Here is a 27,166-nt window from a genome sequence, read left to right as displayed (position 1 = left end):
AGGAATCGTTCTGAATCAGTCTTAGTAATAGTAACACGTTTCAGAGGACGCCATATGTGACCCATATGCTCCTTCAAGTAGTTGAATGGAACTTGTTTGTCCGGAAACACACGTCTAATCAAGCAGTGGTCCAAAATTTGGGTTTCAGCAGTAGCAGATTCCATATTTAGGGTCAATCCTTCATTTGTCAAGGTGAGGCCTTCTAGGTTGAGTTAAGTGGTTGACATGGTGACAATGTTGAAATTGCAATTGAGGAAAACAGGGAGTAGGAACTTTTGAGAACTAAAAAGAAAGCGATTGAATTTTAGCTTGGTGATGGAGTTACCCCATTTGGGTCGATATTGATATTTTGAAAATAGACACGGGTTTTCAAAATTTTATCATATCAATTTTCTTATATATGTACATAAAAATTTATTTATGCATATCGATTCGATTTTCGTTATTATCGATCCTCTTCTCCTTATTATCAATTTTATTTATCAAAATTTTATCATATCGATATTCGTAGACATAAGAAAATAGAATCCACTACATACGTTATTCAAATATTTAACATATTTTTCTATATATAAGAAAAAAATTCAATAGACACATTCATTATATTAACATTGATAATTATTAATTTTCATTTAATATCTTTAAACATTTAACAATATAATTATTTTTTTCTTAAAAAAAATAATATAATTATTTTTTATATGATTACCACAATCGCACGGGTCTATTACTAGTGTAAATATATAATAGGATAAATTATATCAGTTCTTTCAGTTTAAGATTTGTAATAGATTGTTTTTAAGTTATTTTAGTCATACATAGATCTTTTAAGTTTGAGGTTTGTAACATATTGATTTTTAGATTATTTTGGTCACACATAAGTTCTTTTAAAGTTGTAATCTTGTTCAATCGAAAACCTTTACAAACTTAATGACATTTACTACGGTCAAAAGTGTAGATGTTAATAACCCCATTCAACCAAGATGAGAGTATGAAGTAGCATTCTCTGCTACAATAAACGATAACAATGGAAGCTTTCAGTTTCTCATTATCCACTTCACACTTTCCCTTACACTCTAACCACAATCCTTCCTCCTTTTCCCTCTCTCCCGCCAAATCCATTTCCTTCTCCTTAAAACCACCTCCTGACTCCAATAACAACTCCGCCTCTCCCACCTCTCTCCCCTTCCGCCGTCCTTCTAAACCCCCCATTCTCAAAACTACACCCCCTCCTCCTAACCCTAAACCTAAACCTAACCCTAAACCTTCTATCTCAAACCCTCTTAAAAACGCTTTCCATTCCTCTAATCCTCTTTCTAACAAGCTCTGGCTCACTAGCAAAATCTCTCCTCCTCCACCACCACCACCACCACCACTACCAACTCCGCCACCACCGTCACCGCCTGAATTGGAATCAGATGATGAAATTTTAGAAGAGGAAGTTGATGACGGAGAAGGTAAAAATTCCGGTTCCGATGACCGGAATCAATTCCGGCAACCGGGGAAAATATTTATAGGTAATTTACCAGGATGGGTGAAAAAACAAGAGGTTTCGGAGTTTTTTCGGCAATTTGGACCGATAAATAGTGTGATTTTGATTCGAGGTCACAATGACGTTTCGAGAAATGCTGGGTTTGGGTTTGTGATTTATGAGGGTGAGACGGCGGAGAATTCTGCCATGAAGGCGGTGGAATTCGACGGTGTTGAGTTTCATGGGAAAGTTTTGACAGTGAAGCTTGATGATGGGAAGAGGTGGAGGGAGAAAAGGAGTGAGAGGGAAAAGTGGTTGAGTGGGAATGATGAGAAGGAGTATCGGTCTGAGTGGCATGAAGAGAGGGATGGTTCTAGGAAGGAGTTTCAGAAGGTTTTGGAAACTGAGCCGGAGAATTGGCAGGCGGTTGTTCGTGCTTTCGAGAGAGTTAACAAGGTTGATCATCTTAACTTCAGTATATTTTTGCACTTTATTTATGGTTGAATGTTCAATTGTTTATTGTGTGTTGAATATCAAGTTATGAACCACTTACACAAATATTGGGCACAACACTGTAACATGGATATCGATAATAGATTGATAAAAATGAAAGCGATTGAATGTAGTCGGTAGTCATACATGTCTGTGTTCTACGAGCAAGCCTTCAACCTGGAGAGTTGGTGCTACATGTTGATGGGTTTAGTAGTGGAATCAGTTCCATAACTTTTTACTCTCTAGTTATAAGCTTCCTTGTATAATGTTTTTTCAGTAGATAACTTTTTGCTTTGTACTAAGCACATAAGGGATATAGGTGATATGTTTGCTAGAAATCATGTGAAAATGACGGGTCAATAGCATTATTTTAAAAATTCGTTAACCCCCATATTTGTCCATAGAGATTTGGCAGTGGGCGCATTAATCTTTGAGAAAGAGAAAACCCTACCCTGGTTCTTGCGAATCACAATGGCATGTATTTGGTGTCTAAAGGACTGAAGGTCTAACATTTGTGGTTCGTAAGCACCAAGGTGGAGTTTTTTTTGTTCTGCTGACAAGTTTCACACGGACGGATTTAGCAGTTTGTTATTTAACAGTTGAAGAGAAAACTGAAACTAGATTAATAAGTGCCCGTTACTAAATATCCATTAAATATGCAATTTTAATTTTAAAGACATCATGGTTGTTTGGTACAAAGTCCGAAGGTGTAAGCCTAAACTGTTGGGCATTTGCTGTGTTATTTAGTCCAAGACCAGTTATTATGAGTTTGGCTTTGTTTTTGTACTGTTCATGTCAAGGGACTAGAACAGTGGGTTTGAAGAGATTGGGATGTAGCTTCTGGATTGTACCAACTGCAACAGACAGATAATTGGTCCCTTGGATTTCTTTAGTTATACCTGTCTGTATGATCCATTTTTTGTTTGCACACTTTGTTATCTATGCAATGATATTTTTTAAAAAACCTCCAGCTAATGCAAATTATTAATAATCGGGATAAAAGAATAAGCATTAGTGCAAAAGCTATTTTCGTCGTTAATTTGAAAATTCATGTTTGCATCTTAATATTATCAAACAGGACAGAAACACAAACGGTGATAAATTAAAAGGGATTATTGATTTTGGATATTTCTTGTGTGAAATATGTAAGTGCTAAAGCCCTCTGGTTTTGGTCAGAAACTCTGATCTAATATGTGATTTATAATACCCTTCATTTTACTTTTCTTAGTTATGTTTTTTTGTTTATAAAAAAAGGATTTATCGTCATCTACCCTTAATTTAAATAGGAAGATATAAATTTTTAGTCATAAATTTGTCAACAATAATTTGTGGTTTTATTATTTCATTTTTATGAAGTAATTGTTCTTGATTTCATTTTGTTCATCAATTTTTTCAGCCTGCAAGAAAAGAATATGGTTTGATGATTAAATATTATGCACGACGAGGGGACATGCATCATGCACGTCAAGCCTTTGAGAGCATGCGAGCCAGAGGAATTGAGCCATCTTCACATGTGTACAGTAGGTAAAATTTAAAATGATATTGCTTGAGCTGTGGTATAATTTAATATAATCAGTTAAACTTTTGTTTGAGGTTTTAAGCTGATGCCACATTTTGATTCGCATCCATTATCTTTTCAGAGATGAAAATGTGAGTGAAGGGGTTTTTTCTTTCCAAAGTTGAATAATAATTCGTGATAAAAATATTATTGATTAGAAAGAAAATTTGTATTATTAATTGATTGTGTAGTTCCTGTTATTTCATTTTTTTTTACCCTTGCTTTCTCTATCAAATTTTACAAATTGTTTTGACTTGAAGTAACATGTCATGGTACTCCTTTCTTTGGTGTTACCTCAGAGTTATTAATAGTGCAAAATAACAACATCATATCATGTAGCTGCTGTTTGCCTCTACGAAACTCATGTTGTGTAGTCTGGTGTCTGTTTGGCTGCAGTTTGTGGCCAAAAACACATCTTTCATGATTGTTTGTGCAACTAGGATTCAGGGAGGGTTTAGCCCCATGTTGTCCCTATTTCTTACTTTTCCTACCTTAATTTTTTATATCTTCACCATTTTCTTGAGAAATATGGGCATTGAATTCATCATTCACCTTTGAAGCAAGGCTATTCGTCTTTTCCACCATCACGAATTTGAACCTATTGATCACTGGTGGCAAATCCAAGTGGTTTCCAGCCCCCTTCTTGCAAACCTATGACCCTTACTACATGACCTTAATCATGCTCTTTTTTCCCAGGCTTCTGCTAACCCACTGTTTCAGTTTGCAGATCCATTCACCCTATGTTCTGCTACTCAATCCCATACTGTAGTTTGTTTTTTACCATGGCTTACTAAGAATATATTTTAATCATTTAATTTCAAGTATTCTTTTATTATTAGAATACGTATAAATCATAAGTTATTTATGTTAGACCTATACTCTTGGACGTAGCAGTCATCCTGCTGTGTTAACCTTACCTTGTGGGTTTTGAAATAGGGGCTGGATCAGATTATCCAGAGAGTGTATCTAAAGTAATGTTTCACTATAACCACTGATATCAATATGATTCAGCAACAATATAGATTGAATTAGAATAGAATGGATTATGTGAGTGGTCAAAGTAAACAGATACAATAACACAGTATTCAGTATTGAATCCTTAGTCATTACCTCATCATCATGTCTCGCTACTCTTCTCTAATTTTATATTTCTCTGTAGCTTACTACAGAATTTTCACATATGGCATTACTGTTAGTTATCCAGTCATGCTAGATGCCCTTGCTCATTTGGGCTCTGGTCTCTTACAGTTATTCATAATGCCAGGTTTCCTAACATTCTGAGGGATTTTGTTTTGTATATATTCAAAAGGCGTGGAATCTCTTTCAATACTTCGAATTTTGTTTGATCTATTACGTTATTTTGGTTTAAAGAGAATGGTGTATCCCCTTCCCTTTGCAATTCTTCTTTTATTCAAATTAAATTCCTTTTATACATTAAAAAGCACCATGGTTCTCCTTTCTTCTGACTTTAATTATTAATACATGTTAAATGTTTGCAGTCTTATTCATGCTTATGCAGTTGGTAGAGACATGGAAGAAGCATTAAATTGTGTAAGAAAGATGAAGGATGAGGGCATTGAAATGAGTATAGTGACCTACAGTATAATTGTGGGCGGATTTGCTAAACTGGGCAATGCTGAGTAAGTAAACTATCCAAGTTTCTTCCTTGACTTTCTTTTTATCAAATTTATTGTTTCTTGTGATTTGTTCAGCTGCTTATAAAAAAAATTAACAATTTGAAGAGCATAAGCTTTTACGTCAAGATATATAAATTGTATTTTTCTCTATATAATGAAGGAGTCCTTTGTGCTTGAAACTGTTGGTAGGCTTCGTATTATGGCACACTTATGTAAGACACAGGCCCAATAGAAGTGTATGTCGCAGGCCCAATAGAAATGGCCCAATCATAGTCTAATTTACTATTATTTATGTAGAACAAGTAGAAGTAGGATGAGAAGAGTGGGGAAATGCCCACATCACAGGTGTTGAAATTTTAGTGTAAATATTGTTGGAAATAAAGCTGTAAAGGATCAAACTCATACTACTTGGTTATGGAGCTTTGATAACATGTATAACAAAAAAAACCTCTTTTAGTAGGGGGATCGGTTACACAGATCAATCTCATAAATCATGTTTAACGTCAAACCATTTAATGAGAAAGACTACAAGGATTAAACAATATCATTATGTCTTATTGCAAATAGTGGATCATAAAGCAAGCTTGGAAAAAGAGTACAATTTCTATACTCAGCTTTTCTTGAGAAGCTTACCTAGTGGCAAAAAGTGGAATGAAGATTTTCGGATTATTAAGTACATGTAAGATTTTAACTTACCCTAAAAAAAGGAAGGCTTTTATATTTATCATGTAACAGACAAGCTCAACTCAAACATTATACTAAACTGTCAACTGAAAATAAATACCCCGCTTAGTTAGATAAGACTTGGTTGCTGTTGTCAACTCAAAATAATTAAATGTGGGGATACAATTATAGAAGAAGATTGGGCTTTATAAATAGAAAAACTATTTCTCCAGTTTTTTCAGAAGCCTTTGAGTTTTGTACTTTTGCCAGAAAAAGGTGATCAGTTCATTATGGTATCTATTTTAGATGCTGTTAATAACCATCATCTCTTTTATCATAAAAACATGATAAACTATATATTATTACATCAATTATTATGGATATGACTAGGTTGTCTCATCCCTACGCCCCACCCCAAAAATATGAGATATACTTCAATGGTTGGTTAGTTTCACTATTTTTCTCGTATTAAGTAATTGGATTGACCTTGAACTTGCTTATTTTTTCTGCTTGTATCATACCTTATAACCCCACTCATGTTTTCTTTAATTTTTCCTGGTGATGGTGTGAAAGTTTTGATCTAGTTTGATTTAGGAAAATCATTTTGATTGTTAATAACCGAGTGAAGATTGAATCATCAGTTTCTATCTTGGAGATAACACTGTTTGATGTTGTTTTGGAAGTGCTGCAGATAACTGGTTTAAGGAGGCTAAAGAGAGTCTTCCATCTTTAAATGCAGTCATTTATGGGAGCATAATTTATGCACACTGGTGAGCATTCAGTCTTCTTTTTTTACTGTATCAATTTTATATGTATTATCTGAAGCCTTTGATTGTCATATTTTGTCGGTGAATTATTTTTGGAGAACTATCTTTCAAATTTATGTCATTTCCTTTTGTTCGCTTTATTTTATTTCTAATCTTTAATAATAAATTAAATAGTTCATGAAGATTTAGCAGCGAAATTTAAAAAAACAAAAAAAACTAATACAAGTAGCAGTGTTTCCCAAGTCAAAAACATTTACCCTTCAAGTGGTTGGTTAATTAAATCAATATTTGGTTAGCTGTTAACTGCTCTGTTATTCAGTAGTGTGGTCAATGTCTGTGCCTTGGTAATTATTGTTGTTACTAAGGTTTTGGTTTATGATAAAATGATTGTGATTTCTATTCAATTTCCGTCCTCTTCCCTTTTTATTTATTGTTTCGGGTATCCTGATGTGTTTTACAGTCAAGCTTGCAAAATGGGCCGAGCTGAAGCCTTAGTGAGGGAAATGGAAGAACAGGGGATAGATGCTCCTATTGACATATATCATACCATGATGGATGGTTATACAATGATTGGCAATGAAGAGAAATGCTTAATTGTGTTTGAAAGACTTAAGGTATAGCTTGTTCATAGGTTTTTTCTGCGATCATTGGCTTTGTAGATTTTGTATGCTATTGTTGTGTGCTGTCAAGAATTATATCTTTGAAAAGAAAACATTCCAGCTCATAAGAAAATCCACATGTATATAAGATTCTTTTCAAAAAAAAGTAGATCTTTTTTGCTTACTTGTGCATGTATTCTATCCTTTCTCTTGAATTTTGTATCATAATTCAAATTTTTGGGAATTTTTCTTAGTTTAATAAGGCTGCCTGCAATAGATTTGTAATGAGGCAAACCTTCCCTTGATATCTTTATGGAGAGACCTTTGTAGACTATAGCATTGTGTTGCCTTGTTTTCTTTCCTCTCCCATGGTATCTCTAGACTGTGACTCTCCTTCCTGGTGTCTGTGTTATGATGACTTTGGCTGTTGGAATATTTTTCTCCTACCCACCTCTTTTAAGCACTTTCAAGCCAACATTAGTGGCCGTACCCACATCCTCTTCATCAGCATTATCCACCCGCTGCAATTAGAATATCGATTTCGGAACTGACCCTTTAGCGATTTACGATCAATCATCTTCTAGGATCTGAAGTCATCCTTGTTGCTGCCCATCCATGCACTTTCACTCTCTGGCATCTGGTCCTAATGGAAGTGTGTCATGGTATACCTCTGGCCATGTTCTGCACGTTCTCTGCCTGTTACCAGCTTCAGTGGAACAATTCAGCCACTCTCCCATGTGGTTATCCCTGTTTGCCTGTGTATTTGGCAATCAACATTCACCTCTTCCCTGTTTGAATCAGACTGGTCTGTTTTGGAAACATCTTGTATGGGTTGCTGTGTTCTTGCCCCCCATTTCGGGTTGTATTGTGTTGATTAGAGCCAATTCAAGCTTTTTTTTTGCTTTTTTTTTTTCTAAAGGCCAAGCCATTTTTAGCTGATTCATGACATTCATTTGTTCATATATCCAACTTGTTTTCAAGGAAATTTATCAATGTCAGAATGCAGATTTTTATAATTTTTGTTTCAGAAAATATATAATCCATAATATTCAGTTATTTAATCATTTTGTGCATCAAGTGTATGAGATGTTTGTTTACTTCTTAGATTTTAGGAAAGGTGTCTCTGTTTTTTTTGTTTTCTATATGTAACTTTTTTCTTAATTTAGCATCTGATATATTACTCTACAAGTCACCTCTATCTATTAAACATGATATCTATAACCTATTGTCTTCCACTCCACTTGATATTGAACGGCAGAATAACATTTTTTTTTTTCCAATGAAGGAATGTGGTTTTTCTCCCTCGATTGTCAGCTATGGTTGTCTTATTAATCTTTACACCAAGGTAAGACATTTCATTCTTAACCTTTTATTTGGTCATTTGTGTTATCGGGTACATCTATCTCTTTCAGCAGTTACTGCCTGGCTTTCTTGTTAATTTAGGATTCTCGCAAATATTTGATTGGAAATTCTTATCATATATGTTTTGATTACTATACCGATAAAATTTAACGTTGTTTATATCAAAATGATATTAAAATTAATGTGGAAATTTTAAATATATAAAATATGGATTATTTAGTTGCATCTTGATCTCTGAATTGTTGAACATTTGACATGAAATATCATGATGGAGAATTATATAACAGGTCCTGTATATAGGGGCAGGGTAGAATTATAAAATAAAATAGGATTCAACTTCAACCATATGCATAGGAGCTAGATAGGTCCGCAAATCTACTGGGATGCAACTGTTCATTCCTTTTCCTTATTTCTTTGAAACATATAGTATTATATTATATATCTTGTGTGTGTGTGTGTACCTGTCCATCTATATTAATTTTTAATTAACAACAGTTTAAAATCTATAATAATAACAAAAATATGAAAACAAATGAAATATTCAAATCTAGATTAATTGATTATTTAGTCTTAATTGTACAATAAATAATTTTATTATTCACAGTATTAATTATTTACAGATATAATATCCTTTTCAGATAGGAAAAGTTTCTAAAGCATTGGAGATTAGCAGAGTGATGAAAACTGTTGGCATAAAACATAACATGAAGACCTACTCTATGTTGTTCAATGGTTTCGTGAAATTGAAAGATTGGGCCAATGCATTCTCCGTATTTGAAGACATTACTAAAGATGGTTTGAAGCCTGATGTAATACTTTACAATAACATTGTAAAAGCTTTTTGTGGGATGGGTAATATGGATCGTGCCATTTGTATTGTGAAGCAAATGCAGAGGGAGAGGCATAGAGCCACAACACGCACATTTTTGCCCATTATACATGGTTTTGCTAGAGCTGGAGAGACAAGGAGAGCCTTGGAGATTTTTGATACGATGAGAAGGAGTGGCTGCATTCCCACTGTACACACATACAATGCTCTTATTCTTGGGCTTGTTGAGAAGTGTCAGGTAACTTGTGGTTGACAAACAATTGTTAGTTAAGATACAAATGACATGACATGACATGGTTTTTACTACATTTTCTTATCTTTTTATGTTTATTTGCATTTTGAAAAATGCTAAAAAATTCATTGTCAAGGGTAATTTGGTCGGAGTGACAATGCATTCAAATTATTGATTGGAGGACCTGAGGATAAAGAGAAAAGCAATGTACCTATGCATTAACTTGTAGTTACTTGATCTTGTTTATTCAGTATGCCTTTGGTAGTAGTTTAAAATTTCAGGGCTTAAAAGTTTCCCTGTTTTTAGGACCAGCCACAGAAATCTAATTGGTTTGATTAGCTATTGGTTCTTAATATAGTCTAGTGCAGACAGAACAAAAAACCATCCAGCAAAACCCCAATTCCTTTTTATTGATTTATTTCTAAAACCATAGAGTTAGAAAGTGTTAGATATAAGGGCTGATTTCATTAACTTCTATTGGGGAAAATTCAAGTTCCACAGTGACTAGAGATAAAGACTAAATAGAGCTTATTAAATGTTAGACAATCTTTACCTTCAAACTGATTTTGGGGATGACTGAGGCGCTAAGCCAAAATTAAAAGATGGTATCATAGTCTATGTTAGACCAATTGTTGGGCCACCTGTATTGTCCATACTTTAGGCCCATAGCCTTGGATGTGAAGAAGTTTTTGGAAAGCCACCTTGATTTCAGTCCATCACTAGCTGCCTTAATAGCATCAGCAAGCCTCCAGCACCTTGAGTATGCTAGGTGTGAGGGGGGGTGTTTAGCCCAACATTGCCTGGATATATGACATGAGTAATGTTTGTAAGTGATATGTATTACGCAGTCCTCAGTCTTCACCTTACATTTTGAATCCTTTTCGTCTGTTGCTGTTTGTCTCTTTATACTAGCCTTTGACAATCAAGTTTATTTGCTCACAAACTTCTCTAATTCGACCTAGATGCTTCCATTTGTTAAAAAGAAGGAACCACACTGACAACCAATGTCACATATGCCTCTACTGGCCAGTAGTTTTCCAATGCATGAGGAACCATTTTATTCAGATTTATAATTGGCTTAACATAATTTGTTAACTTTAGACATAGCTAGAACAAGAATCTCTCGTGTTAGATACATTTGTGTGGTCGTGTGGTTTCTTGTTTTTGTCAGTGTGAACTGTGAACATTTATTGGAAGGTATGATAATCCACCAACTTTTGACTGTTTATTGTCAAAAAAAACTTGACTGTATTTCAGTGGGTACTAGCAAGTTAATACATTTTCCTATGAGTAGTTGTTTTGTATTTTGATACTTCCTCAGTCACTTTGTAGATCTTACTGTAAATAATGTTATATTTCTTGTAGATGGAAAAGGCTCTACAAATATTGGATGAAATGAATCTAGCTGGTGTTAGCCCAAACGAACACACATATACAACTCTTATGCAAGGTTATGCTTCATTGGGTGATACTGAAAAGGCGTTTCAGTATTTCACGATATTGAAGAATGATGGCCTGGAGATTGATGTATATACTTATGAGGCATTGTTGAAGGCATGTTGCAAGTCAGGAAGAATGCAGAGTGCCCTAGCTGTCACAAAAGAAATGAGTTCGAAAAAGATTCCTAGAAACACCTTTGTCTACAACATTCTAATTGATGGGTATGATATGAATAGTTTACATCTGACAGAGTTTAACGTGCAATTTATATTTTCATCCAACATTTAGTTATATATACTTCAATAATGGAATTTTGCATTCTGTTTTACTTTTTTAGTTGGGCTCGGAGAGGTGATGTTTGGGAAGCTGCAGACCTGATGCAACAAATGAGAAAGGAAGGTGTTCAACCGGATATCCATACCTACACTTCTTTTATAAATGCTTGTTGTAAAGCTGGGGATATGCAGGTATGTTTGTTGATAAATATAATTTCTTAGGAAGGGTATAAGTGAATCATTTTATGCAACTTCGTCTGTCATTTAATGGAAACAGTTATTGTTATGCATCTTCTTTCAATTCTTTCTTCATGCTCTCACGGAAGGTATTTTCTGTTAATGCAAGACGTTTTGACAATCCTCATTCTGCTTTCAAGTGTTTTAAATGTTTGTCAAATTATTGGATTTTGTTAATCGTACTTTTCTTGTTTGCCAGAATGCAACACAGGTTATTAAAGAAATGGAAGCACGTGGCATAAAACCAAACCTTAAAACCTACACCACTCTTATACACGGTTGGGCACGTGCTGCTTTTCCAGAGAAGGCTTTAAAGTGTTTTGAAGATTTGAAAGTGGCTGGATTGAAACCAGACAGAGCAGTGTACCATTGTCTTATGACATCTTTGCTATCAAGAGCCACCATTGCTCAATCATACATTTATAGTGGACTCTTGTCTATATGTAGAGAGATGATAGAATCTGAGATTACTATTGATATGGGAACTGCAGTTCACTGGTCGAGATGTTTGCGCAAAATTGAAAGAACTGGAGGAGAACTGACTGAAGCCCTACAAAAGACCTTTCCTCCTGATTGGACATCGCATAATATTCTTGCTGTTAACTGTGAAATAGAAACCGCTGATCCTGAAATTGATGTTCACGATGATATTGTATATTATTCCAGTGAAAGTGATAACGATGACTGTACTCATGACGAAGATTATGGTGATGAGACAGGTGATGATTTTTAATTGTTATAGTAAATGGAAGTTGCCATAATGCCATGAGTTTTGGGTATTGAACTCTATCCATTTTTCTGATAGAAAGTGGTTGCAAATGGTGCTTTTTGATTTTCCCTACTAGTTTAAGAATCCATTAGCTCTCAATTGTTCTGAACGGCCATTCTAATCTCTTATGTTGTATAGTCCTTTAGGTGTAATAACTTCAAATCAAGACGTGTTTTGTAAAATTGAAAAATTAGCAATAAACTTGTAAATGTTGCATTTGTAAACTTGTAAATTTCTTTTGAGATTTATTAGCATTCGTTAATATGAACAAGGCGATTGAGTAAAATAAAAATTCAATATTATTATCTTTAGTGTACTGGTATTCAGTTTAGTTTCATCATATACTTCATAAAATTCTTATTATAATAACTAAACCAAAGTTTATATTTCATTAAATAAGCCACATGTCTGGTATAGTAAGATAAAAATATCTGATTTTATTTAAATCCCTACTGGTGTTAAGATGTCTCATTTATGCAACTGTGCGACCAACAACAGAACAACTCGTGTTTTGTTTTGAAGAGTATGATCTTTAGGGTGTGTTTGAGTTGAAAGTTTAAGAAGGGAGAGGATGATTTACTTTTTTTTTTATTAACATACACTAAAATATTTATAAAAAAAAATTGAAACATGATAAAAGAACGTATAAAACATTAATCACAATTAATTAATTTTAATATTGACTAGATCAATAGTCATGTGGTTCGACAAATGACTAAATATCTTGATTGGATCGATAACCAATTCGGATTTTAAAACATTGGTGTATAGATCAATATGTCCATCAAACATTTTCCCCTTAGGAAAAAATGAAAGCAAACCTGTCAAAAGGAAAGAACCAAAGATCTTTTCCTTGTAAGTATTGAATATACTTACCTTGTTTTTTTTATTAGAAGCATATACTTACCTTATTAGTTTATCAAGTTATAAGTGTAAAGTCATTGCCTTAGAGAAAAAGTATAAAGTCATCACCTCGTAATAAGGATCCATCACACCACACCCACGCTTTGTGCAAAAATGACTGCGAATACCACCCTTGAACAAAGGTTCATCGACCTACAAAATGCAAATCTAACACTACCCAAATATTTAGCAATCCCCAAAATACAGAAGGTTGCAAGTGATCTTCGAAATCGAAAAGATTTTGAGAAGCATTACTCGCCCAAATTGGTATCAATGGGTCCTATCCATCATGGTCGCCCAAATTTGGAGTTATGAGAGAAGTACAAGCTACAGTGGGCAGCAAAATTCCTCGAAAATTTTAGGTGCAATCCAAAGGATCTATACCAAGATATTGCAGATAACATTAATGAACTGAAGGGTCTTTTTGCCGACGATGTTTTAACTAGTGTATCTTGTGAAGGCTTTGATAACTTGGAAGAAAAGCTATCATGGATGTTGTTTGTGGATGGATGTTCTTTGTTGCGTATCTTAGATATCTTTGTCATAGAACCAGAAAATATTATGTTTGACAAGCTGTATCTTGTGTTTGGGGATGTGCTTTTGTTGGAGAACCAACTCCCCTTCGAATTATTAAAGCTATTTCAAGTTATAGAACCTGCTTTAATTCGAAATATGATTTATTTTCTACAAAAATTTTGTTTTCAATATAAATCGAAATATTTTTATCCAGAAGATAACATCAGCATGAAACCTATTCATCTTCTCGATCTTCTGCGACAAATTTTGTTGCCAAGATTTAAGCGTAAAAACCAGGTATCAGATTATAATTATATGTTCAAATATAGTAGTAAATTAGTAATGGTTATTAAGAGAAAATTAGTTATGAATTTCCTTTTTTCTGTCTTTATGTTAGTCATTTTAATTTTGATTTTTCAAGTAGTTTAAAAAAAAAGTAGTGACTAGCTCTACTTGAAGACTAACTTCAGGCGTTTTCTAACATATATCCGTCACGCTTGGACTAATATTGTAGTCCACGCTGCGGAGCTTGGACTTGCTCTCGCCTTCGTCCAAGCCTGGTTCACTGCTCATCCACCCAAATGATTTCTAATGCCCCAGATTACTACTCTTCATTTGGTACGTACGTAAATGGTGCAGATGGTGTGCTCAAGAAAAGCATAATAAAGCATTTCAACTATTCCAAAATGTATCAAATAGTTGTGTCAGTTATTCTTCTTTTGTATTGCATGATAGGGTCGATTTCATGTGTGTTTAGAGGTATTGTTTACTTTATTTTATTATTATGAGTACCAGCAATGTAGTCGATCTGTGTGGAATTTAATGTTTTCTGCTTAGATACAAAAATTGAATCAAAGAAAACCAAACTAAAATGGTTTTATGTCCTCGATTTCCAATTTTGAAATTCAATGAACCATCGATATGTTTACTAAACTTCATAACTCATTTTGACTTATCTCAAACTCAACATTTTACTAATACCCTCACCTTAAGGACATGTTATTGTTCCTAATATTGAAATTGATCCTCTCAAAATAAAAATATTGAAATTGATAGTTAAATAAAAATATTTGGTCTTTGAATACCTTGTTTTACGTTTGAGTTAATTCAATGGATGTGTTAAGGCATGACTTAGTTTTTATTTTGGATATTGTAAATTTTTTCTAAGCAAACTTGAATTAAAAATGAGCACTAGATCATTATATTGCTTCCAAGATAGATTTAATTGGTCATAGGTGAATTAGTACAATTATATGGCTTTCAAGAGGGATTAATCTTTGCAGTTACGCGCGGAGGATATCCGGCATGTACCCAAAAAAAAAATTATTTTCAGAGATACTCTCAAAGTCATTTTGTAGGCCGTGGGCTAAACAGGCCGACCCGTATTAAAAAAAAAAAAAAGACACAATTCCATCACAATATGAAAGCATTCAACTTCTTCATAAACTCCTTCACTACAAGCTTGCAAACCCACTTCATGATACTTTGATAACCAAAATATGTCATCAATTTAACGCATAACTGCAACGTCTTGTGCTAACTCAATCACTGCTTCTTCACCAATCTCGCATTACGAAATGAAGAAGTGGAGGAAGAAGCTTTCTAGAAGAGATAAATTGGGAAAGCTACCTTATGTTGAGGATCCATCCTTCTTCTGTTGAGTTACCAACCCACCCACTCTGTAAAGCCTTTCCAGATACTTTTACTAAACCCATTAAAAATTAAGACTACCAGTTCAGGAACTTAATGTTTGTATATGAGTAGGGGTGAGAATTTAGACAAATGCACAAGTCATGGTTCCTCCTGAGACTTGTGTGTTTGGAGCATTATGCCTTATACTGACCAATCTATGAAGCATGGATACGGACATGGACACCGGACACGACACGGATACTGACACACCTAATAATTTGAAAAAATTACATAATTCAGTGTAATTACAAGTGTCGATGTCAGACACAACACGTGTCCGACACCGGGACACACCTAATCCGAGGAGTGTATGCGCTTCATAGTGACCAATTCAAACACTTGGGCAGCATATGTTGGACTGGATCCAAATGAAGTTTTTTTACTTACAGAATACAACACAAACTTCATTTTCAGTTGAAGCATCTTAATAAATAATAACAACAAAAATAATAATGCTATGATATCATATTGTTGTGTCATGTAATTCTTTCCAATACAACAAAGCCATGGAACAAAGTTTTGTCCTGAAGAAATTTTTGGAAAATATAACCAACTACATGAGCATATATAAATTTAGATCATAATCACAAGGTGGTTAATATCAAGTTCTGAACCACAGTTACAAATGTTAGCCAACATTCAAAACATGATCAAAATTAGAATCACTACCTTACAACATCATAGTTAGTTAACAATTAACATCAAAAGACAATTTGAAGTGCAAGCGCGACAAATTTGATTAGGAATCCTCCATGAAAGAACCGTCAATACCCTCAAACAAACAAAAAAACCGACCAGGACAGAGTTTCATTTCCTCTCCTCCTTATCATCGAAGTTGAAGAGTTGAGATTTCATATCCTCCGGCCACCAACTTGGACGAGGTAAATTAACACCAGAACGCTTTAGAGTTTCCAGCAAAGTAAGACCATCATCTTCTTTTTTATCAGATGTCTCTGCGAGAAATTTCAATACATCAAAAACATTATACTTCTTTTTCTCCTCAACCCTCCCAGATTCCAATCCACTTGCAGTTTCTTTCTCCGAAAGACTTCGGATTGAGTCTGGTAGCACACGCAGCAACGGATCCTCATGCATTCCAGAACCTTCTCCGACCTCACAACTTGATCTATTCCCCTCAACCAATTTAACATTCCCACCATCTTGAACAACTTGAGTTTCAGCATTTTCTTCCTCGCGCATTCCAGAACCTTCTCCGACCTCACAAATTGAATTGTTCCCCTCATTCAAGTTAACATCCCCAGCATTTGGAGCAACTTGAGTTTCAACATTCTCCTCAGGGACCGAGTTTTCGTCCATTGGAATTTCTCTGCAAGAATCAGCATCCGCATTCACTTGCTCACCACCCACAACATTTTCTCGAGGCAGAGAATCTTCTTGAAACCCTAATTTCAATTTCTTTGCTGGAGACTCACCCAAATCAGAAATATCCCTTTCCAAAACCCTAAATTCCACAGAAACAACACCACGCAAATTCTCAGGAACAAAACCAGCATCAATCTCATCCTTCAACTGATCCTCCTCCGAAAACCCTAAATCGGAATCCTTTCTACAATCAACAAACCCCGAACTATCAACCGAATCAACAAAGACCTGAGACCCAGCGTCGGCCTGGTTAACAGCACAGAGAGGAACATCGACGTCGGAAGAGTGAAGTGAAGCTTCCTCCGGCGGAGTGTGAAAGACGTCTTGAGGGTTGTCTTGGGTGTCGGGAGCGGAGAGCATGACGACGGAAGCAGAGGAGGCTGGGATGTCAGAGTTAGCCTGAGATGGCATTTCGTGGTGTTGGTGGGGGGTGAGTTTCTCTGATGAAGGGGGTGTGTTGTAGCAAGAAGTGTTCTTGGGAAGTGGATGGATACACGAGCGTGAATTCTCACCAATATAAAACTCTATTTTCCCTCCTTTTTGGGTTTAGGAGGGATCATTTTGTTTATTTATTTTATTTATATTTTTAAAATTGAAAAATCACCTATTATTACTTTTTTGTTATGAATAAATGAAAATATGATGGGGACATTGTCCCTAGACCTTCTATATTCCTTAACTCCTAAGAGTGAATGCTTATATTCATAGTTAATGATACTTAGTCTTATGGCTCTTCATCTACTTGTAACTTACCACATGTGTGTCCTATAAATAGAACTTATAAAAACACACTTGAGAAGTAATATAACATACTCTTTTGTTATCTCTTTATCCCTTTCTCTCTACTCTTTTTTTTGTTTTTTATAAAGCTAAGAATGCATTAAAAAATCAGGAGATGGCCTGAACTAGTTACATCAGTAAATCCAAAAGAGAAGACAATATAAAACCAAAAGCCTACACACTAGGCCAAGCTAGAGAAAGAAACATCTCATGACTCAAAACATATTTGGGATTGCTTTAAATTACACCCTCTTTGAATCGAGTTTGGATGTGCTCACTACTTGTGATGCCACCGGAACCTTTTTCATTAGGACTCTTATGTTTTCTAGACTTCCTGTCAGGTTTTGTAAACTTGCCTATCTCCAAAGAAGTGTCTAAATACTTATCAGCATCAGGAGAAAATTTTAAAGTAGCCAACAGATTTTCAGAGTCACTATCTTGTTCCATAGTGCCATCAGTTGCAGGGTCTGTGTCTACCTCATCTCCCCAAGACTTACTCAAAATTTGCACACTTTTCATGCTAGTAGCAGAAACATTCTTAGATCCACCAGAAACTTGCACCTTTCCTTTAGCAGGGACCAACACCGCATCCGTGGTGGTGATAATATCAGTGTCTGGTTCAACCCCCAAAAATTTGCTCAAAGCTTTACCATCTTTCAAACATGCAGCAGACATGTTTTTAGGGCCAACAGTAAATTGCACTTTCCTCTTGTCTGGTCCCAAAATCTCATCGGTAGTTGTTATAGGAGTAATGACAGGCTGCAATGTTATATTATCATAAAAAATAGGAGCAATGATGAGAGCACATTGCCTACCAATGATACCAGGCACCTCCTCAACAGTAAGAGAGGGGAGATCCCCATCAATTGGCCTAGCCTCCCCAGGAACCAATGCTTCATCCTCTTCAAGCAGCTCAAAGGAATTTTGCAGTGTCAACTTTGTGCTTCAAGGTTTATCAGCAGCATGAGATTCAACTTGATTAAACTTTTGAGAGGGTAAGATTTCTCCCTCCTCAAACTCTATGACTGTTTCAGATTGGTGTTGAATAGGACTTTTTCCACTTCTTTAAGTTTTAGTAGAATCATAAGTGGCATTCTTATTCCTAATCAAAATGGAACTACCGGAAGTATTCATCAATGCTTTTCTATGTTATACAATATCTTGCAATGCTTTTCATCAATTTCATAACTTTTTTTTTATTTAGTTGTGGCCTTTTTTGACAAAAAAAATAGTCGTATACTTTTTTTAAAAAAGAAAATTGTGGACTTTGTTTGTAGTACATCTTTTTTACCGTAAAGGCCATCAATAACATATTGTGAATAAATATTTGAGACTCTTAATTTAATCTAAAATTCAATCTCTTATCGGTGCATATGCAAAAATATTTGTTGGAAAAAATCAATCTTTTAAATAAATCTCAATTATATGAGTGGTTCCGTCTTTTTTTTTTTTTTGTTGATGGTGGTTGGGGTTTGAACCCCGAACCTTGCATATATCAATTGAGCTAAGCTCATGAGGACAGTGGATCCATCTTTGTAGTAGCAAATGAAAGATATCTTTATTTAAGAAAATAATATCAATAAAAAAATTAAAAATAAACAAATAATATCCCTATAAATTAGTTTTCTCCTAAAAAATTCATTAATAATCTTCAAACCATATGAAAAATTTAAACGTCATACATGCTTTTTTGAGTAGATGAATTATACATACCTTAGAGACTACATTCTATATAATCTTCAAACCATATGAAAATTTTAAACGTTATACAAGTTTTTTTTTTGAGAGAACGTTTTAGAGAGTACTCCCTCCGTCTTATAAAAACTGAGCCATTTGTAAAATAAAATTGACTCATTTCACTTTTCAATACAATATTATTACTTTTTTTCAATTATAACTCTAATTAATACTACTTTCACCACTCCCAATTCAGTATATTTTACATTATATTTATGATAAAAAAGAATGCGTCAATACTTAACAAAGACACCCACAACCATTTTTTTCTCTCTCTCTCTATTTCACTCATACAATTTTTCTTAATACGTGTGAAATGAGTAAAAGGCTCAATTATAGTAGGACGGAGGGAGCACATTTTATATTTAGATATTTAAAAACTAAATTGAAGAGAGTTTGATAATTTAGAGATAAAATTAAGGTTTAAAAGTGTCTTTGGTCCATGCACTTTCATTACTTTTTGGTATTGGTCTTTGTACTTTTTTTTGTTTGGTTTAAGTTTTTGCACTTTGTAAAATCTAGATCGTGCGATTTGTGTTATCGCATGGGTCAATGATGAGCATAATATATTAGCAATTTAGGACTACAATATCATATGAAAGGACAACAAACTCATATGCATTACATGAGCTAGAATAGTGCTGAAGGACTGAATTTTATTAGAAAGGAGGTAACTCATAAGGTAATTTTTTTTTTATGAAAGGGAGGGCCGAAGCCCGGAAAAAGAAATTACATCTTAATAAAGCACGGAAAAATAACCCCCGTCTGATCAACAGCTAACAAATGGTTAATTTGAGTCGACTCATAAAATATCATCTCATTCCCCATGATACATCCAATATTAGCTAACGCATCAGCGCACCTATTTGCTTCACGATACGGGTGTTTAACCTTCACTTCCTATTCCATCTAAAGAATTTTTCTAATTTTTTGAACAAGACTCCTACCACTCGCATTGCTTTCCTTCCCACTTGTAATAATATTCACAACCACCAAAGAATCCACATTTAATTCTACTGCAGTGAACCCCATACGTTTCGCACACCGGAGACCTTCCAAAACTCCCCATAAGGTAATTACTAACAAAGGGATTATAACTTACGATGTTATTATCCAATTCCAAGTCATATGTGCGCAATGCAAACACGCTCCTACGCAATCTCATAGGGGTTGCAAAAAAATTTCTTTCCCTCATAGGGGTTACAACTGAAAATAAAATGTACCCTTCGGATGGAGCAATCCTGCCCTCGGCATGTTCCATGTCATTGGCCATAAGAAATCAATCAACACTCGAACCCACTGATATTTCAAACAGCTACAATGATCAAAAGCATGTGCGCGAGAGGGTTACTTGACAGAAACTTATACATGGATACTACAATGATCAAACAATTAAAACATTATGCATGATACATATTATGCTAGATAAATAAAAACAAAAACAGAATGAAAATGCTATAAGAAAATAGCATACCAGAAAGTCTGATAATATATCAATAGATGTTAGATGGATCAGTATCATTAGCCACAGATTGGGAATTTTTAACTAAGTCGTTTCCCTCCACTGTTATGTTTCTTACATTCGAGACCGAAGTGAGTATTTTATATAGTTTACGAGCTTATAGTTTATAGTTTATAACTGATGACTTATAACTAACTATTTTTACCAAATGGAACCATTGTAATTCGTAAGAGGAATGGGTAGCAATTTTTCGTCAGGTAAAGCATAACATACTTTTCACTACAAGTTACCCAACCGTTTCTACGGTAGGCGAGCTGAGCAAGTCGCCTACCATACGCAAGTAATAAGAATTGTTTGATATGGAAGGTGCATTGATCATACCATGTACTATCCACATTTGATGATTTTTATTATACACTCTTCTCAGTTCTCACTAGGTTTTCCTCCCATAGCCCTCTCTTCTTCGGAAACTTGTGTTTGAAATCTAGATACCTTTCTCAATCTATTTCTATTCATCCATCTTCTCTTTCACCTACAACCTGCCTCTTTTTATACCTCTATTGTTTTTTCTTCTTTTGCAATGATGCAATGATGGTATTTACAGTCTTAGTTGAATGATCATAACAAAAATTAGAATCAAATGGTGTTGGTATTGATTCAGATTCAAAGGGATGAAAATGGACAACATCAAGGATGAAGATGAACAATCTTAAGTAGAAATAAAGTTAATAAACTCATATTCACTTATTTATTATTACAAACGATTTTTTCTTTTGTTTGGACTTTTATCTTGGTTCATTTTTTTCCAATTCAAAAACAATAGGTAAATAGAAATAAAAAAAACTTTTAAAGGGTTTATAGTTGGAAATTCTGACTAGACACATGGTGTTCAGACACCCAAATTTTGATCAACTTTTTATGCTATCTAAAACATCATCACGAGTGAACCATCAAATTCGTCTTTGAATTTTTACGGTTCGGCCAAAATCATCCCTCAATTATGCGAAATATCAACTTAGTCCCTGAATTTGTCAGACGTCCATCAAAAATGTCCCTTCATCAAGTGCTCCGTTAGCCATGCTGATTTGTCGTCCAGCATGTTGTGTTGTCTTGTACACGTGGCAAAAAAGAAGCCACGTGTTCAAGGACTAATTTGATGGAAGTGGAAAAATTCCAGTTTTCACTTTTCAATTTTTTATGTTATTCCAATTTTGCCCATGTATTACCCATACCTCCTTCCTTACATTTCACTCAGAAACATCAAAAACGTCATTGACCCTTCTCCTTCCCGCTAAAACTTTCTCCATTCTCACCTCTCCAAAATCATCATCATCTCCGGCGATTCTCACGTTTTTGAAGTTTCTGTGTTCGGCTGTGGTTAAAGGTAACACCTTTCCTCTAGTTTATCAAGTTTCTGTGTTCGTATTCACCCTTTTTGTGTCCGTTTCAGTTTCAATTTGTTTGTTCTGGCTTTTTTAGTTTATTTTGTACACATATGCTTCACAGATCAATTTGATATTTGATTAAACAATTCAAGGACTTGTTTGATGGTTTTTAAAATAACGTATGGATCTATTTGATATATAGAGAAATAATTCAGGGACTAATTTGATGGAAATATTATTACAGAAAGGTTACATTCCTCAATCATCTTCAACCTCTTTTCAAAATCAGTCATGTGTTGTTCAAATCAAGATGACATCACATGTTTAATAGTTAAACAAACATTTGGCAGAGAGCAAGCATAGAATGACCTCGATGGGATTTTTACAGTATTGGATTTTCTAACGACACAAATTCTAGGACACCAACATTCAAGCTTTCTCACATCACCATTAAACTTGGAGCTTGAAGATGAAACTCGACTTTCATAACTGTTTTTTCCCATGTTCCCACCCCCATCATTTCAGATCCAATTTCAATAGTTTTGCTTCAAGAAATTTTGAGGATTTTTGTAACACCCTGTTTTCCCAACATAAAAATTTCTTAACATAAATTAGAGTAATCATCACAAAACGGGATATCACATTTCACATAATCTAAAAACAGTTAAATAACAATTTAACTTCCAACAAAATATCTTAATCATCGCAACGGAGTTATTTCAAAATCATAAGTTGTCTTGGCACGTAGGCCCCATCGTAATATCTCAAATAAATTCAGTTAAACAGCATGAAACATCATAAATGAACACGTAAAGGAAATGAAGTATGCATATCAAAACCCCATCCCGTTACGTATCAGAGCAACCTAGGACTCAGTGAGGCAATGCCACTCACGACAGCACAACAGCAACCTACGCTCGATCACCTGCATGTTACTCATACGAAGAGCAACATTTCCAAGTAGAAGGGGTGAGATTTCACAAAACAATAATATTAATCAATATAATTCAACAATCATAATTAACAACATAAACATCTTAAACATCATAGCATCATTGATAATAAAATATCAAGTAATCACTTCATTCAATCATCATAAATAACATAACATCTTAACATCTTTCATCATTTGACTCGACAATGCAACAATGCAACTTAGACCTCTTATATGCATGTGGTACCAATACATGGCATGAGCCCCAACATTTTAGTATTAATATACTTTCAGGGCATAAGCCCCCAACATTATTTTGAGCAAATGCTCCTTCGTGGTGAGTACAAAGCTCCAGGGCATGAGCCCCCAACAAATGTATGCTAATGCATGGACTCAATCATCTTAAAACATCTTAATCATCATCTCATATACATCCAATAATTTGGAGTTCAACATCATCTTAATCATCTTGTATAGACTCATGCAACTTAGTTAAATAACAATAGCAGCATAATCAGATCACAACAACAGCATAACTTCATAATATCAATTTATTTCAACAACATCTTGATCATTCAATAATATTTCAAGTAATGCAATTAATCATTGAATCACATTATAAACAACTTAGCATCTCATAACAGCTTCACAGTTTGCAGTTAACTTCTTATACAAGTCACATTACTACCTAAGAGTCCATCCCTAATCAATTTATGCGACACAGATCGCAACATCCTAACTTGCACTCAGTTCTGGAAGTGCTCGCAAGGCGAGAGCATCTGCTCGCCATAGCGAGTACAAGCCAGAATTCCAACTAAAGTTGTTCTAAGCTAAACCAGGTTCAATCCCGTTCTAAGTCATCATCTAATCATTAATAAACATCTTTAGGCACTCAAAAGCATCTAAGGTTCAACTCAAAAGTCAAAAATACAAAATTCGACATGCTCTTTGGTCATGCTCGCTATGGCGAGTAAGGTTGCTCGTTGTGGCGAGCTGCGACGTGCAGCTCGCGAGGCGAGGGAAATTGGCTCACGTGGCGAGCGATGAACTTCATCACTCGCGAGGCGAGGATCATCGTTCGCGAGGGCGAGCGATGAACATGGGCTCGGGCAGAATGCAGTTTTTACGAAAATTCATCTAATCTCATGGTTTAAAGCCTAATTTCGATTCCATAATTCATCTTATTCATAATCTAAGGTCAAATGACGTTTCAAGCATCAATCTAACAACCTAACATCATTGGATCATCAAAATCACCTATTAACCCTAATTTCATAAACTTTCTAATTCAATCCTAACTTGTTAATTTGATCATCAGAATCATAAGGATTAATACTACTGAATCATTAGTCTCACCCTTACCTTAGTTTGAAGAAATCGCAGCCTTCCTCTAGGTCTTCTCCCTTCTATGGCTTTTTCCTCCTTTTCCAAAGTTTTGATCGTACGTACTAACTTTTCTAAAACTAGGTCTTTCCTTTTTATATCTCTTCCCAATATCTTATCTTATCTCACTTTCTCCCCCAAAACTCTCTAAAATCTCAAAACAGCCCCTAACTAAATATTTTATTTTATTTTCAAATCTTATTTTATTAAACAACAAAATAAGTCTCATAACCTCATAAAAATCATCACATCTCATAACTCATCTAAAATCATCCAAATCGTCAAAAATCATCATAAATCACACATATATTATATAAATATAATATAACTCGTCTAGACTCAATTAAATAATTAATTAAATAAAAGTGGGCGTTACAATTTTGCTATTCAAATTCAATGCAAAAAGTTAGGGTTTGAAGTTTTTTGAATTGGGGAAGAATCGGACCACTTATTACTGGAGGAAATTTTGGTGATTTTGGAGTGTAGATTGCTGGTGTAATTAGTGTTCCAATTTTATACAATTGGGGGAGAAAGAATTGTTAGGGAAGAAAAGTGCCTTTCGGGAAGAAAGCCGAAACATTTTTTGCAAATTAATCAGTTTAGTCCTTTGAAATGTTTGTTATTATCGGCCAAATTAGTCCCTGTCTACGTGGCGTCTGACATGTGAGAGGTTAACGCTCCGTTTGAACAGAAGGACTACCTTGATTGACATTTAACAAATTCAGGAATTAAATTGATATTTCGCATAATTGAGGGATGAATTTGGCCGAGTCGTGAAAATTCAGGGACAAAGTTGAGGATTCACTCACATCATCACATTCATCGTTATGAAACTTATATTTTTCCCATTGTTGTTTTTTCTTCGATGAAATTGGGAACTACTCAAGAATAAAAATTAAATTTGATGGGAAAGGAAATCTGGGTGAAGTTTAAAAAAGGGTTAAATATGTTTTTAATCTTTATATTTTGCGCCACTTTGAAGAATAGTCCATACATTTTATTAAATGTTTTTAAAATCCTCATATTTTATCTCCGTTATCAAAATTAGTCAGTGGTGTTAATTCTCTAACGGAATGCTGATATGTCAGTTAATGAGCCCCAATTATTTTAGGGTTAATATGTTTTTAGTCCTTACATTTTGCGTGACTTTGAAGAATAATCCTTATTATTTTAGAGATTTTAAAAATATTTATTGAAATGCAAGGACTGTTTTTCAAAGTCACGCAAAATGTAGTGACTAAAAACATATTTAACCTTAAAATAATTGGGACCCACTAATTGTCACATCAGCATTCCGTTAGAAAATTAGCAGTAGAGACTAATTTTGATAACGGAGATAAAATGTGAGGATTTTAAAAACAATTAATGAAATATAAGGACTATTTTTCAAAGGGGTGCAAAATGTAAGGACTAAAAACATGTTTAACCCTTAAAAAAATGAGAAATGGAGGAGGTCCGAGAGAGGTGAAGTGGTGGAGAGAGAGGTGCAGAGGAGGAAAAGATCGGAGAGAAAGCGGTGGAGAGAGAGATAGGAAGGAGAGAGTAATTTTTTTATTAATTAAAAAATGATTAAAAAAAATATAGTCAAGAAGTCTATTGATGGTCTATTTTGATCGAACGGATCTCAATAGTCTCGCACATTACGTGGTTTCAAAAAAAAAAAAAAATAGTCTCGCACCATTTGTGATATAAGTTGCTCGCGCACTGAAGTCTTTGCACAAATTACCCTTCTTAAATCTTCACCATTGAAATTTTAACTCTTATTTCCATTTATTTTTAGAATCATACTCTTCTCCCAACAAGTTTTGCACGCGCCAACTGAAATACCTAAAATAGCCCTGCATTAATTTTCTTTTTTGGTCAGGTAGTCTAGTGGCTAGAATTCTCCTTTTTCAAGGAGAATAAGCAGGGTGTCTGGGGTTCGAACTCCGGTCCCTGCATATAACAATGCATGTCCCTGCCAACTGAGTTATGCTCACGGGGACAATTTATTTACTATATTTTAATTTATTTGTTCACTTTATTCTAATTTATTTGTTCACCTCGTTCTAATTTATTTATTTTCTAATTTATTTGTTGACTTTATTCTAATTTATTTATTTTCTAATTTATTTGTTCACTTTATTCTAATTTACTTATTTTCTAATTTATTTGTTTACTTTATTTTAATTTATTTACTTTATTCTAATTTATCTATTTACGTTATTCAAATTAAATTTATTTACTTTATTCAAATTTATTCATTAAATAAATACAAATAAAAAGAAATGAACTAAATTAGTATTTATTTGGATTTATTCAAAAAACGTATGTTTTTGAGTTCAGACCATCGACCAACCTGCGTGAGTTAACTTGCGCTCATGTCAGTGATGCATGACTTAAGTCACACAAAGTTATAGGTGCGTGAGTTAAATCACGCAGTGTATATTGAGAAGTTCAGCTGGGCGCGAGTGAATTTTGTTATGAGAAGAGCAAAATTCCAAAAAATAATGCGGAGATGTTTTTTTTTAAAAATTTTGGAGATAATAATTTTGGTCCCGTACGTTTTTGGTGAGGTAAAGAAATCGCATACTTTTCACTACAAGTCACCTTCTTAAATCTTCACCATTGAAATTTTAATTTATAAATCAACGGCCATTATTGCATTTGTCCAAAAACAC

General features: G+C 34.4%; 1 protein-coding gene and 1 pseudogene across 1 annotated transcript; both read left to right on the top strand.

The window, feature by feature from the left end:
* Positions 1-958: 958 nt before the first annotated feature.
* On the top strand, positions 959-12,579 carry LOC25483157 (pentatricopeptide repeat-containing protein At5g04810, chloroplastic). Its single transcript, XM_013611806.3, has 10 exons — positions 959-1,927; positions 3,360-3,487; positions 5,021-5,161; positions 6,505-6,591; positions 7,049-7,202; positions 8,473-8,532; positions 9,188-9,616; positions 10,976-11,271; positions 11,388-11,517; positions 11,762-12,579. The coding sequence occupies exons 1-10, from the start codon at positions 1,028-1,030 to the stop codon at positions 12,293-12,295; spliced, it is 2,859 nt and encodes a 952-aa protein (XP_013467260.1). The 5' UTR covers positions 959-1,027; the 3' UTR covers positions 12,296-12,579.
* Positions 12,580-13,331: 752 nt separating this feature from the next.
* LOC25483156 (UPF0481 protein At3g47200-like) lies at positions 13,332-14,610 on the top strand (annotated as a pseudogene).
* Positions 14,611-27,166: the final 12,556 nt, after the last annotated feature.

Source organism: Medicago truncatula, chromosome 1, assembly GCF_003473485.1.
Source record: "Medicago truncatula cultivar Jemalong A17 chromosome 1, MtrunA17r5.0-ANR, whole genome shotgun sequence".
NCBI classification, from domain to species: Eukaryota; Viridiplantae; Streptophyta; class Magnoliopsida; order Fabales; family Fabaceae; genus Medicago; species Medicago truncatula.
This window is presented reverse-complemented; position numbering and strand designations above follow the sequence as displayed.